We start from the raw sequence: 15657 nt of genomic DNA, 5'->3' as shown, positions 1-15657 counted from the left end.
TTCTCATAAAAACATCAATTTCAATTTGCTTCGGCTCTTTAATCAGACATTGTAAAAACAAAGTGTCACGTCTCTCATGTGGACAATTTTCCCAATCAAACTACCTTCATGTATTAGCAGTTCTTTTGTTAAAAGGATGGAAAAACACCACAACCCGGATTATGTACAATTATTAAGGGGCACGAGATGAGGTGTCACCTTGCTTCATTTTAACTATCTCTAACTACCTTAATTAAATATTTGATTGTCTTAATATATTATGGGGCTATGGTGATGTGCACCATGAATTCTTCTCTTATGGAGTTTAAAGAAGTGGAAGAACAGCTGATGTGCAGCTCCTGTATAATAGCCCAGTGTTTCCTATGTACTGGGATGCTGCACACACATAAAGCTAAAGCACATCTGAGACTCATTAATGCAGCGAGGCTGTTACTGCTCCTATTTCGAGTTTAATTTCTTTTAAAATTACTGACTATCATCTCCTGCTAATGCTGCAGCAAAGTGTAAACGGTAGAGGTTGGCTGAACTCAGAACAGCTTCTCCTCATGTTTGTTCCCTTGTTGTGTTGTGTTTGCACATATGTTTTCGATGTTAGATTGTGATGTCTATTTTCAATGTGGGATTCACATGTGAATTTTATATTTATAGTTTTTAGTGTCGTTTTTATCTACTCTCGTTTTTTGTAATCCTGCAGAATGTGTTTGAGTTTTAATATTATTATTATTAATAATCATATTGATATTATTATGGATATTATAATTATTATTATGTTTCCACTCATATGAGGTGAAATAATTGAAATGATTGTCTCACTGCTTGTCAAAACAACAAAGAAAACATAGGGCTGGACGATATAGCAATTTTTTTTATCAAAGTTAATATTTCCCTATCAGTAAATATAAAAAAAATTATGATCAAATGGTCAAAATATGACAGATTCTGTCTCTTGAGTGAAGGTTTTGTTTTGAAACTCTTCTTCCAGGTAGAGAATGACAAACAAGTCTGAGGTAGATCAATTCTGTGTTAGGGCTCCCTGCTGTGTTTTATATTGCTATTGATGGAAATTATAGATATTGTTTTATTGCCCAGACCTAAGACCAACCCTTCCCATTTTATCAATGGGAAGGGTTATCAGATTTGAGATGCTCGTGCATTAGAATGAGGACTTGAGCACCAAAACATCATTGAAAAGGTGCTTGGGGGAAAAAGCACAAGCAGGTGAGAGAAGAGGAATCCCACAGTGTGCAATACGTAGAAATGACCCTGACCATGCTGTTGCTGTGCACTTTGATGAACAAAAACGCCCTATGATTCTATGGTTGGGGGTTTAGGGTAAAGACAGCACCTCCAGGTGGTGACCACGATCTGTCTCTTAAGAGAACCGAAGCCTTTTGGATCTTTACATAACAACATTGTCTCCAAAAGGCCTGAATGATGAATTGTTACTCAATGTTATGTGTGAATAGCATCTCTGTATAGGATCAGTCAGGATCTTTGATTGTTAGACGTGTCTATTCCTGTTTTTTACTGTCCAGACATTTAAGCCTTTATGATTTTTTTATTATCATATATATTTGTTCTTACTCTGTAGATTTAATGGATATATCGTGACAATATATATATTTTTTGTATTATTATTATTGTCTGATAACTTAAAATGTTTGATTAGCTTCTCAGAGTTATCCAATAATGTTTCCGTGTTTCTACTCACCAAGAGGCCTTAAGTCGACAATGTTATTATTTGACATCATCCCTTGTTTTGTATTTCCATTTTGTTTTTGCTTGTACATTGTCTTCATCACCCTTGGTTTGATATCCCTTGCATATTGATGTTTTGTGCTTTATATTTGTTTTTAGTTTCACCATGTTGTTGCTTATGGTTTGTACTTTATATCATGGGAACCTGATGCCCATTTAGAGGACATTTTAGAGGTTAACCTAACCAGTATTATGATACACTGATGAGCTATTGTACTCATATTAAAGTTCCTTTCTTGATGCCAGGTATTAACACTGTTGGGGCTGTGCAGTCTAATTATTTAAATGGAACCAGACTGTACAGGACAGTGTGTTGTAATGAATGGCCTCAACCATTTCTACAAACGTCAGCAAATGTCACATGTCGTGAAATGGCAGATTCAGGAAACGTCATTCATATGGAAACTTCTCTCAAACACAGGAAACAACGACCACATTTGAAAGCAAAATTATTGCAAGAGTCTGGACAAACCGTTCAAATTGCACAAAGAGCATGTTTCTCTACAGAGGAGTGATTCTTATGTTGCAGATGTATGCTCCGAACTCTCTGCAGGCCTGGAGCCCCCATGCAACTATTCACACTTTCAACAAAGAGCTGAGGACGTCCAGCGTGGCCATCAGAGGCTCCACTCCCGGCACCTGAAGGTCACAATTGTGAGAGCTGGAACATCTGAACAGCCGTGTCTGCAGCAGACGTGTGGGCTGAGTGAAGAGAGGGTATTTGAGGCAGATGTGATCAGCGCGGTGAGAACCCTCACAGTGACACTCTCCTATATCAACCATCGGACGTGATTACCGCGCTCGCTCCTTGAGCCGGGAGCCTGTTGGAGCCCACTCCTCTGATTTCTGGTGACTCTCTCCTGCTGCCGGAGTAAATCACACTCTGCTCAAACTCAGACAGAGGCTTGACCCCGGCATTACATTTGTTTTAGTCTCACTGCATAATGGGAACGATTTGTCGAACATCTGCCACTTTTATACAGAGTGGATGAGGGCAGCTCCACAGGTACTGCTCTCATCCACTTGTACTTTACTGCTGACTGACGAGTAAAGGCCGGCGCATGCTTCTGCAACTGCGTCTTTTCCATAGTTGTGTCGAAGGACTCGTTGTCATTCATGCTTCTCCAAGCGTTGTGCGTGTTGCAAAGCAATTCCCCGCCAGAACACTAGGCGGAGTAACGTGTTCTGTTGAAGACGGCCTTAGAGACGCCTTCTTTGGGTGTGGCAGTCGTCTGTCGACTGTTTATTTACATCGCCACTCCGGCTCCTCATAGCCTTTTTCTGGTGGACAAATCCACCAGTGACGGGTTATACAAGTGGTCATACTTTCGGATCTCTTCTGCCAAACGCTCTTCTATTTGGTCCATATTCGTTCTTCTAAATCTTCCGAGGTTTCTGCCGGTATTATGGGGCGTGAAACCGGAAATGCGACTCCGGAAAGGATGTAGTTAGCAGACCAATCACAGCCTTGCGGGCTGCTTGAGGCTTGCGGAGCTTTGCTGTATAGTTAGAAAAATTGGGCGACGCACGCAAGCACGTAAGAAGGGGCATGTAAGCACGTAAGAAGGGGCATGTAAGCACGTAAGAAGGGGCATGTAAGCACGTAAGAAGGGGCATGTAAGCAGGTAAGGGGCCCGGAAGGGCTCTTGCGCTTGAGGACCCCTGAAAACGCAGAAGCATGCGCCGGCCTTTAATCATGCGTTCATCTGTGGGGGCACTCACCCAAATAGCAGACCATAACCAGCATATAGGAAAGTAAAGCAATTTAATGACATCAAAAACACCAATTAACATTCTTATCATGCAATGGCTGAATTTTTACAAAACACGGCAACTTGTGGTCATGGTGCTAATAACATAATGAATGTGTATTAACAGAGTAAGGCTTGTTAAGACTCACGTCTCCACACTATCAGCGGTATTGGTGGGTGTCAAACATGCAACCGTATCCCAGTAATCTGGTTACACAGGATCCACAATCCATTGCAGGTTTGACAAAACCTTCTTCTTGAAGGAGTAAACAACTAACATCACACATTAAAGTCAGTTCATGCAGAGATACTCAGCCTGTAGTACAATGTACAATGTTCTCTGTGGCTCTGGAGTCGACTCTGAGAAATAACACTGATGCTGTAAATGTGTTACCACCGCGGGTATATTGATTTAGATAATACAAATATATTTAGAGCAGGTCTAGTAAAAGTAAGGTCTTTGATTACCAAGTTCGTACTATCATTTTTTAAATAAAAATTCGGATGAAAATCATCACACACAGAAACCTTGCACACTGAGTGCGATGCCTTTCAATATTCTTATATATGAGAAATTCATAGAATGAGATAAAATTGAGTCAAGAACTGGGGATGATTTTGTGGTCCTCAACCATAGTTTCAGGTTTTCATTGGTTTCATTCTCCTACCAGAACTGAGACCACATATTCAAAATAAGAAAACATAATTTCTGTGATCCAATTGATCCCAAACAGTTCAAATCAAACCTGCTCCAAAAACTTGAATGAATGAAAGTTGCAGAGTCTAAGTGTAACTGTGACACAACATATACGGACTTGGTGCACAAAGACCTTAAGCCTGATCTGCAAACTGGGACGTCTAGTTTGAAAGAACTAAACATCCTGGTAAAAAAGACAATTAAAATGCCTTATGGGAAATGTAGGACTCAGCTTTTTCAGAGCCTGACATGCCGGGGACCAAAAGTCATTTTTGCCCTTTGTTTTTAAGAATGTTTCTGCAAAAGTCTTCCAGCATTTTGGAAGCACGACACAGAGTCATAGTATCCACTTTAAATGGATAGTTCAAATTGTTATCCTATTGAAATATGCTTATGCACTTTCTTGCTATGGGTAAATTGACAAAACTCTTAAGTCTGTGTGTTAAATATGAGGAGACAACTGTCAACTCATTAGTTTAGATTAGCTGGAAACAGCTAGTCTGGCCCTGTCCAGAAATTCAAAATCCACCTACCAGCACATCTAAAAGTCTTTGATTAACATATTATATCTCATCTGTTTAACCTACAAAAAAAACAACTGACAAATGATGGTGTCTAGGGGTTGTATTAAATTCACATTAAACAAACAAGATGTAATTTCTTTATCAGTGAGGTGCTGGTAGAATGGTTTTGTTACCTTAAGGCGGAGCCACACTAGCTATTTCCCTTTGACCAGTATTTATGCTAAGCTGAGCTACCTGACTTCTGGGTTTTGTATCAATCATACTAAATAACTGTCAGCAAGAAAGAAAACAAGTTTATTTCCCTAAAATTCCTAAGATTCCTATAAAACTTTTCAAACATCAGGTATTGGCATCTTCAGTGTTGTAAAAATTGTTAGGGTTCTCTCTCATGTATAATCAGGAACATGGGGACCTGTAATGGATTACATTTTAGAAAATCTTTTACAAAGCACAGACTAGGTTTGGTGATTTATACAGTCCAATGGATCTAAATGTTCATAAACATGGCAACTAAATTATATTTTCTTCTAATATCACAGGAGGTTTATGGTTCAACAACCAATGTTGATGATATAAAATGATATGTAAATATCCTTGTTAAATTGTCAGGTAGAAAAACCACAGGGGAAAAAAATAAGTTAATAAGCAACCTTTATACACATCTTACATATTGTACTTCATATTTAAGGAATCCATTCAAATATAAAAGGTCAGTAATATTTGCTCCCGTTGAAAAATATCAACTGGACACCCCCCCTCGTCTGTGGTCTGCCACAAGATGACATGAGAGGCAAAGCTGCGTGTAATGATGTGCAATGGGGAGTGACATTTTTGTAACATTTGTACAAACAGTTCTGCAGTGGAAGTAATGGAAAAGAGAAGAAAAAAAAAATCCAAGCCCTCTAAATGTTCTGTGTAATAATAATTATCAAAAAAAGACACTCCGCACATAGAATATACACTATATATACACAGTATTTAGTAACGGTCATTCTGTTGCAACTTGACGAAACAGAGCTTCATAACATGAGAATGGCAGTTGGCAATGACGCATTACGTTTGACACAAAACTTGTGCTTGGTGTGGATAATGTCCTGCTTCCTCTTTCATTTGTTCGTCCCAGCAGGTTTAATGAAAATGGCGTCCCGGGGTAAAGAGGGAATGGCGGTTCCGCTCCTCACGCCGGTGTCTGAGCGGCGGCTTTGATCTCAGCGGACACCCTCTTCTCCTTTCGGCCCGCGTACTCGCCGATAAAAGAGCCGTCCTCGTTGAACTGGACGTCCTCGTCGCCGTAGTCCACCAGGCTGTCCCTGCTGTCCCCCGCTTTGATCTCCCTGCTCAGCGAGTGTTGGCTGCCCTTCAGTGGCTTCTCGTCGTTGTCACTGCGAGAGAGGCACAGTGGATTTTAGAATCACCTCATTTCACCCATGGCTTCACTCTATGGCTTATTGGAGGGGGCCGAGCTGCAGGCTTGAGCTATCACTGCCGCCGCGACGAAGCCAGTGTGATTGGCATTAGTGTTTACCTCTGGCTGACCAATGGGAAATCATCACACACATGCACACGTTCCAACTGTAATAATCGCTGAGCTACACACGCATCACTGCTTTTGACAAAGTGAAGAAATCCTGAAGGGGACATTAAAGTGGTGCTGATACTGAGGCTGCACACTGCGGTCCTGTAACAGACAATGATACAGTGTGTACTTTGTATTGATTAGGTTCATTAGAGATGAACTTTCTCAATTCTTTGTTATGACTGCAGTGACGAGCGAGTTTCACCTCACTGAATTTAAACAGGTTGAAACACACAAACTAGTTGTGAAGGTAACTTGTCACCAAATATCTCCACAATCAACCTGACAAAGACGTGAGTTCAGAACTGGCAGCAAGGTGAACCGTTTTGTTGTGTTAGCATTTGGCGACAACCCAAAGTAGCTTGAGTGTATTGCTAAGTGTGTGTGAATTTGAGCCAAGTATTAAATGAGATGACCGGTATTACGTGTGTGTCTGCCAGACAGGCATTTGAGGTCCTTAACCCCCTGAAATCGCTCATAACACAACTATGACCTGCACTGGGCATGTGTGTGCTGATGTACACAGGGGGCAGATTGTTGATTCTGAAATTGGGTGCTTAGTTGTAGAAAATACTATGACAGAGGAACAGCCACAGTGAACATTGCGATTGGGGAGTTATTTTGTTGAACCAATGGCTATGTTCACAGGGTAAATGGTCTGTATTTATATCGAGCTTTTCTAGCCGTGATGACCGCTCAAAGCACTTAACAGAACAGGTTATTGTTAATGTCATTCACACACACATTTATACAATCGATCTATGGGCAGCACACTTTCCATGAGGGGCAAATCAAGGCTCAGTATCTTGAACAAGGACACTCAGGCATGCTGATGGGGAAGACTGGGATCGAACCGCCTACCTTCTGGTTAGAGGATGGCTGCTATACTATATTACTCCGATAAAGACAAAACTGCCATATGAATGCCATATAAACATGATAATCTTATCTTACCTTGTGAATGAGGTCATACTCACAATTAGCAATAGTCAAATTAAGACATGTGGAGCTCATTTGTTTGAACAAGCATCACAGGAAACTCAAACTCAAATTGGGCTCACAGCGTGTTCAGATTTCAGGGGCTCAAACCTCCTGAGTTGTGTGGATGTCAAGTACAAACCTAGCAAAAGTGGTGCAGTTTAAAAACAAGTCACCTAAATTGGAAGCTAACTGTCGGCAGCCAGCTAGCAGAGCTTATTATAAAGATGAGCAACTCTAGCGCCACTATAAGTCACTATTTAGAAGATTATAACTAGCATAAAAACCACATGCCGTGCTTTATAAGAGGTTATTGCTGGCAGCAGTCACTTGTGAGGTTACTAGTCATTTACTGGAATCGACTCCAACGTAGAGAAGGTAGCTGTGACATCCAGTTTCCACAATTTATGACATTTAAATGTAATTTGGCATTATAATGGTGTGACCGATTTATCACAAACTCAAGAAGTATTTTACACAGACTTGGCAGCAAATTTAAGAATAGCTGGTGCCAGCAGCTCCTGGAGTCAACGTGACAGAATATAAATCCTGTCTGACTGAGCCACATGCGACTCCATCATATCATATCATTTGTTGTGCTGTGCAGATCCCACTGATTGGGGAATTACATTGGGACTTCTGCTGCCGTAGACTGTTATGAATTGGACGAGCAAAGGATTAATGAAACGTGCCCAGATATTACTGCCCTGGAGAGGAGCCACTTTCAATTACACTGATTGGTTTTAGCCTCCCGCTGCGTGCTGCGCAGCCTGCGTTTCGCTCCATAAGGACACAAAATTGCTGCATCTGAACGCCGCTGTGGATCCCTTTATGATGCAAAGTCTATCACATCTAACACCAACACAACACCGAACCTGGGATCACAAAGTCCTATAAAGGGAGGCTAGCAGTCTGACTATACTGATGCGTAAACAGCTCAGGGACACTACTGCTGTTTATCACATACATTCCAGTTACTCTTCAAATGTCTTGGACAGATGGAGTGCGAGGCTCCACGTGAACCGAGTGCACGCCGGGTTGTCTTCTCAGCGAGAGGAGAAATTGCATGGGGAGAGAAATATGAAGAGAAGAAGATAGAAACCACCGCTAGCAAAAGAGAAAATTCATACACTGTTGTGCGTGAAATAGTGCTCCTGTTGTTATGCTTACCTGTACTCGCAAAACGTGTCGTCGTTCATGCCCTGGGACTCCACGTCAGGGTGAAGGTCTTCTTTTTCTTTTACTGCTCACAAAATAGAGAGAAGATATCAGTGATTTCCTCTGGAGGCAGCTGCCAATGAAGATCACTGCTGTGTCCCCTGACTGCTAACGTTGTTTGAACAAGTTAGATTCTCAGTCCCTTATTCCCTGCACTTGTTCACTGGATGAAAGATCAATGAAAGCTTTGGAAAAGATTGAAAATATACAATTAACTTTCTTTAATTGTTTTATGTGAATCTTATTCTACATAAAAGTTGATCTTTATGTTGTGTCACATATTCATGATAAAAATTGTAAAAACTGAAGCAATTTAAATGTATATATATCGCTTAGTGGTGTGACAGAAAAAAAAAAGAAAAGGTTGTAGGAGCAACTGGCGATAATGAGAACTTAATGAGAAAACAAAGGACAGAGCAGCGTCTCGCTCTTTTTTTCTGCTGACAAGTGAAGCGATCGCTGCCCGGACGACAACCCGATGGCCATTAGCTGTGAATAATACAGCTGATAAGGACTCTCATGTCCCCAACTGGAGGAACATCACGGAGATACCGTAGAGCTTATGTCATCACAGCCACCCCTTGTGCAGCATTTGCATTTAGTCTCGATGTGGCTGGGAAAAGCTGCTTGTCTAAATAATGCAACATTCAAATGCTGGACATATAGTAGAAATGCTAATTTTCCTATCAAAGCAGGAGCCTATTCCTGTATAAATTTGCATTAAAATAATTTTGAGGCCTGGGAAAAAGACAACATATCAGCTTACATATTCTTGTAATGGCATCAAGGATAATTGATCATTTATTACATAGCAACCAACAACAAAATGGAAATATAATGATGCAGCGAGCAGCAATTACTATTCAAGCAGGGTAATGTGTGTGTTTGTGAGCGAACACCTACCGGAATACTTCCCTCCTTTATTTCTGTTGACAAAGCAGGCGATCAACACAATGAGCGTGAGGAGAGCGATGGCGCTCATCAGGCCGATAAACCAGCCCTGGGTGGATATTCCTCCATGGATGCTGGCCAGACCTGAGGAGGAACAATACCCGGTGACTTTGACACGACTTGGCCTTTTCATCGGGACACTTGATTGAATGTTTACACCGACAAAGTCTATCTGATGCAGAGGCAGAAGGTGGTAGGGCGCGCTGCTGATGGAAACGCTCCAATGTTAATATTAAACAGCTAATCCTGCTTGTCTAATTAATCAACCATGGAACGCTGTACACATATACAATTCCTCTAAGCGAGTGTGAGCGGCTTAAATCCTCGTCACAGCGCAGAGGGCCGCACGTCGTGGCCCCCCCGCTCAAGGATGCACCTGCACTGTGCTCAGTGATCGGTCGATAAGTTCTGCTGATTGACATTCTTTTAATTTCAGCTATTACGGTTTCCCTCCTCACCTGTGGACCTGGTCGTGATTACATCTTCAAATATACTAGAATTGTCAACCCAGCTGTTAGGAATAAGGCACAGTGTACTCAGTCCCAGGTTCCAGCCCGTCAATGACGTGGAAGGTCTGAGAGGTGTTTAAGGTCTCTGAAACCGTCCAGAGACCCTCACCTGTGCAGAGGGTGAACCATCAGGGTGGGTGAGTGCTCATGAGGACACACAACTAGAGCAATCTAGTGAAGGTGTGAATGAAAAGACATGGAGGACAGTTTCAGTCACAGCCCAGCGACAGTTATTAGCTGTTTCACAAAAACACAAGCTACCTCAATCACACTAACAATATCAAGAACAAATAAAAATCTAATGTGAGCTCACGGTTGTTCATATACGCATCGTAAAACTCTGTGTGCTCTCCTCCAGATATCCAGCTGATATTTGCAGAGCGGTCGCTAACGGCTGAGCTAACATTCAACAGGGCCGCGACTGATGGAAGAGATGAGAGCAGATGAAGAAAGGAAGAGAAATGGTGATGAAGGATTAGTAATAGGGGACAGAAGGTCAAGGCCTTCATGGAGCGGTTAGGAGTGTTGTCATTGTGCGATGAAGGATGTGGCTCTTCACCTTCTACGAAGAAAGCTCAGCGCACGCTCGGGTGTTTTGTTTGTGTACGGACGCATCAATTACATGTGACAGAGTGGGACGTCGGGTGAATCCCTCAGCAGCACACATGACAAGAGTAATGTGGGGATGGAAGTAGAATGGCAGGTGAAGCATGCAAAGCAGAATGAATTTAGACTGAGATCCTAAAGGGTTTAGAATCTTGATCACGTGATTGTTTCTAAAAACGTTGCTGTTACAAGTTACTACCCTTACAATTTTTATTTACAATATTTGTGATCTCTCTCTGCATGATGACATAAATATCTTTTTACCACATTGACACCTGATAATGCCAGACATACTGAGCAGACAACAGAAGAAGACAAAAAAAAATCTAATAACGTGGAGAATGAAATGCATCATTAGTGTGGTTTGACAGCAGCTGTCTGAGCTGGTCCACAAAGCACAGTCCACTTCATTTCCCCGTGGCAAACATGCAAATCTCCTGCCCCGTCTCCAGCTCAGGTGCATTATTTGCTCAGGTGATAATTCAGCACACAAGGACACCTGCGTCTGCGCTGCCCACCGCCGCCACCGCACATGACAGCCTCCAGCTAATGTTGATGGATTAGTCCGCAACCGTGGTAATTGCAATTATTAGACCTGTGTGAAGACTTCGACTGACATAGGCCCCTGAACTAAAAATATCCTACGGCAGGCTGCCGGGTTTCGCCACCAACTCCTCAGTTTTCTAATAAATGCTGCAGCTGCTCACCCAGTGGGGAGTCAGAGCCCTAGAAGACGCCCCTTCAAAGTCAGGAGGCTCGTATATATCTTTCAACAGCCTCCCATTATCCACTTATCTCAGTGTCCAGTGAATATTAGCCTCCCAGTTTGAGCTCACACCCCCCTCCCCCTCCCCCCCAGGAGGACGTTTCTCTCCTCTCCATTTTGTCTCAGCTCAGATGCTGCCGTGGACAACTTTCGTCCCAGAGCTGTGCTGCTGTTTACCCAGTTGAAGATTACATGGAAATGTCAGGTGACTGTTGGGTCAATATGCTGCTTGGTTCTGGGGAACTGGGGCCCAACAAATCAATCACTGACAATTAGACATATTTGTCCCATTCAAGCGGCTCCACTCTGCAGCTACTCGGTCGGATCAGGATATAGATCTTGTATCCTCGATTTCCCTGTGGTGCAGCGGAGAAATTAAAACCTGCTTTTTCATTAGCATTCAATTGTCTTGTTCCAAACAGGAAAGCCGAGCTGTTACCTTACATTCCAGCTCCTGTTGCCACTGGAAACTACTGCAAATATCAAAGAAAAATACAGGAGACGGCTAATTACCTTCCACATCGAAGAGGTATTTTTAACATCTTTTTTATTCTGTGATATCAATTGCCTTAAAAGCCAAAGCCAGGGAGTCCAGGAGATCGCTGCACCACTGTACAAATATGGCTATAAAACATACAAGAGCTATTTGGTTTTTGTCTAGTTTTTTCAGATTTATTTCACAGCTTTTGTTTGTCTCCGTGGTTTGATGCTTGTGGTGTCAGTATGTGCTGCAGCTCTACCTATGGTGGAACGAGTGGGTTTGGTCACTGGGGACTTTGGAGTGCTGGGAGGTGTGGGGGAAGCTGACTTGCCTGAAAAGAAAGACAAACCTTGTGATTATCAACTGGGGCTAGAGCCCGGGGCGCTACCGTCTACTGTTAGCACACATGCTCTTACCTAAAATTAGTGGCTACGCATGTACAATAAAACGTCATATAGAAAGAAAAAAAAATGTTTATACAGAAGGTGAGATGTTGGGATTTTAATTTGACTTCATCTTGCCTTTCAACAGCTACTTAATTTTCTTTTTGCACATCATTAAAGGGAAGAAGGATGGAATGCGTGGCGTGTTTATGATCTTCTTCCTGCGTTTGGCTCTTGAAGCGTCATTTATTTCCTCAGCTTGACTTAGACGTGTTGCACAGTGTCTGCTGTTGCTAGGATAAAAGTCAATATTCGTTTACAGCCGCTAATGAGCCACGATTAGTATGAATTTATAATTAGGTTACTCATTACTATTGCTATTAGAGAGGAAGCCACAAACTTTATCTGAGGAGGAGTTGACATTTTTCTAATGAAAGGAGGCATCAGAGAGCTCTCTGCTGATGGCAGGGGCAAGCAGCAGACAAGGTCAATTATCTGCAGAGGAGCAAAGTGTTTAGCACTTTTTGATAATGTGCGAGAAAAATCAAATGTGCTCAACAGTTTGAGACTCAAATATGCCTGATGATTTACACAGGTTTATAGCATCCGTACCATTTTCTACAACTAAACATGCACCCGCTACCTATGGAACTACTGTGTGTCAGACATGTCATACCATCACACAAATTTATAAATAAATCATTACAAAGAGGAAGGAAAAAAAGGATCTTCAGAGTACTTGAGATCATAGACTGGAAATAAAGATGGTAAAAATGTCTACACTTTTTCCCGCTGTCCACAATTTAAGTCACAATATTCCAGTTATGAATGCCACCATTTTGTGCATTTCAAGGTGGTTTTGGTTTTCAGTACATTTTGAGTTTTTATTTTGATGCACAAACATAAAACAGGCACGGTGACTTTTGGCGAGCCATCCTGACCAGTCATCTTTATATACAGTCCATGTTATGTGTGTTGGTATGACATGCTACAGCTTCTACGTGAACACAGATGCTACATACTGAGGCCAACAGTGGAAGCCGAAGAGGAAGCTGTGAAAAAAAAAAAAAAATGAAACAACTGAAAGAATAAAAGACACAGGGGACAAGCACTGCATTGCTAAGCAGACGTTTTAGACATTCACACACATTAACAAGACACTGTATGATCAAAGCTGCGGTTGAAAGCAGTGCAATGTTTAGTGGCGGGAGAGTCATGGTAATAGTGCACAGTAGAATTACCACAGAACATTTTAATGCTCGAATTCTCCTACACACACACACTCACACACTCTCTCACAAACACACACACACACACACATGTAACAGCTTGACTAAATTGCAATTCAATACACAAAAAAATGAATCCTCCTGCCTGTAATCACTTTTAAATAAACAACCCCTACGAGCCAATTAGGTTTCTTCCTGTGATTTTACGCCAACGCTAAGTCATTGTCTGCATATTCAGCACCTGCAGTGTGTGCCCATATTGAGTTGAGCGTTTTGTATTTGAATGACACAACTTGAACCGAATCAGGGACGATGGAAGTCAGTTAGATTTCGGGGTGTTGAAATAAATATATTATATAATAACAAGATAAAATGTAGGATAAATTCATGATTTATTATATTGATTTTAATGACCAACATAGTTATATACTAGGGTTAGGACATGTTACACAACATCGGGCAACACACTTGGCTTAAAGGGATAGTTCACCCAAAGATGAAAATTCAGAAAAACATGGTGTAAATGATGCTGTCTTGAGTTGAATTTGAATGGTGTGGCTAACGGAAACATGATTTTAATTTTTAAAGGTTTGAAGACATGGTTGCCATTTACTTCAATTGTATTGTATTTGGCTGTTTACCCCTGAAAAGGGGTTTTGTGGACTAAAACACTTCACCCACCCCTCCACGTCATAGTGGTAAGTAGATAATAGGTGGATTTTCCTTTTTTGGTGAACTATCCCTTTAAATACATAACTGAAATCCTTTCAGTGCATACTCCAAAACCTGCTACAAAATCAAATATTTCAAATTGTATTAAATTAAAAATAAAAATTAAGTTTGCCTTGCAGTTGCATCCTCTTGCCAGTAGGGGAGTGTCGCAACCCCCTCAGAACCACTAATTACAGCCACTTTATACCACAGTAAATTTGCCGCCCAGTTGTTTATGCGGAGAGTATCTGTTGCTGCGGTTCATTACAGTGATACTCAGGGGACTCCACGTACTGTTTCCTGTTTCATTCACATCGTATATCACAGTGCCCACCCCCTCACTGGGGCTCGGCTCAGCTGAAGAATGCTCTGCAGTCCGCACCAAATGATAAGTAATTGAAAATAAGAGATTACATGCAACAAGCCAGCTCATTATGATTACTAACCCACCAACTCTTTCAATGATTACACAGTTCAGCATCAAAACTCTCAGTTTCCCTTTCTCTCAGCGGATTGTTTCACTGCTCTCGCTCTCCCTCCAATCAATAAGCACTTGCTCTCTTGTGACAGTGACAAACGAAAATCTCCACGACAACCGTATGAAATTGTTTATCCACAAGAATTACTTATATGGAGATATGAAAAGCTTGGCTGCCCAGGCATATATCACCTTCTGCTAGTTCAATACCGTTTTGAGGCAGTGCCACCTACAGTCGCTCGCTCAACCTGAATTCTGCACCTAAAACCCCTCGTCTGTGTTTCTCTCCGTCTTCCCCACAAAGCTACCCACTCATTCTCACACCCACAGGCCATCTCACACACACACACACACACACAAACACACACACACACACACACACACACACCACCTGGTCTGGTGCTTTCTGGACCCTCCCATCACTCACTTGTTTCGAGGGTGGTTGTGCTCTCTTCGCTGACAACAGGCCCACAGCCCACTGCGGTGCAAGAGCGCAGGTAGAACTTGTACTTGCTTAGGGGCTCCAGTTCGCGGAGGGTCCACTTGGTGGTGCGGGGGTTGCTGATGTCTACCATCTGCAAGGGCCCCACCTCCTCTGTGTCGTTGACTAGAGAAAAAAGACAAATTATTTATTTTAGACTTTGCATATGAGGTCATACAAGCAATGCACCAAAAATGTTTACGGTTTGTAATGGCGTAAAAAGATCAAAGAAAAAGATGCAGAGGGTTACCCACAGAATCAGTTCAAGTGGTGATAAGGAGGGTGCATTTGCATAGTGGCCAGTCTTATGTCCATCAGATTCCAAATGACAGGTACAAACACTTAAGACTGAAAGGCAAGTTATTGTATGAGAGAGAGAACCGCATTGATGCTGCCAACTGGTTAGAGATCTCACATGTTATTGTGAGAAGTGTAAATGTTTTTGCTTCAATATGAAACTGTGCTAGGTCAGCAGTCTAGATCATTATTGGGAAACACTGGTCCATATAACCCACACACAGTAATGAGCAATCTACAGTGCCTTGCATAAGTATTCACCC

At 41.9% G+C, this 15657-nt stretch overlaps 1 protein-coding gene across 1 annotated transcript in view; it reads right to left on the bottom strand.

The window, feature by feature from the left end:
• Window positions 1–3506: 3506 nt before the first annotated feature.
• chl1b (cell adhesion molecule L1-like b) overlaps window positions 3507–15657 on the bottom strand; it is a 34831-nt gene continuing 22680 nt past the window's right edge. The window contains exons 22-25 of the mRNA XM_053411249.1: window positions 15044–15223; window positions 9406–9537; window positions 8455–8527; window positions 3507–6112 (exon numbers count right to left, since the gene is read on the bottom strand). Of these exons, the coding sequence (XP_053267224.1) occupies window positions 5908–6112; window positions 8455–8527; window positions 9406–9537; window positions 15044–15223 (590 nt within the window). The 3' untranslated portion in view covers window positions 3507–5907. The remainder of the gene's footprint in view (window positions 6113–8454; window positions 8528–9405; window positions 9538–15043; window positions 15224–15657) is intronic.

Source organism: Pleuronectes platessa, chromosome 2 (assembly GCF_947347685.1).
Source record: "Pleuronectes platessa chromosome 2, fPlePla1.1, whole genome shotgun sequence".
NCBI lineage: Eukaryota > Metazoa > Chordata > Actinopteri > Pleuronectiformes > Pleuronectidae > Pleuronectes > Pleuronectes platessa.
This window is presented reverse-complemented; position numbering and strand designations above follow the sequence as displayed.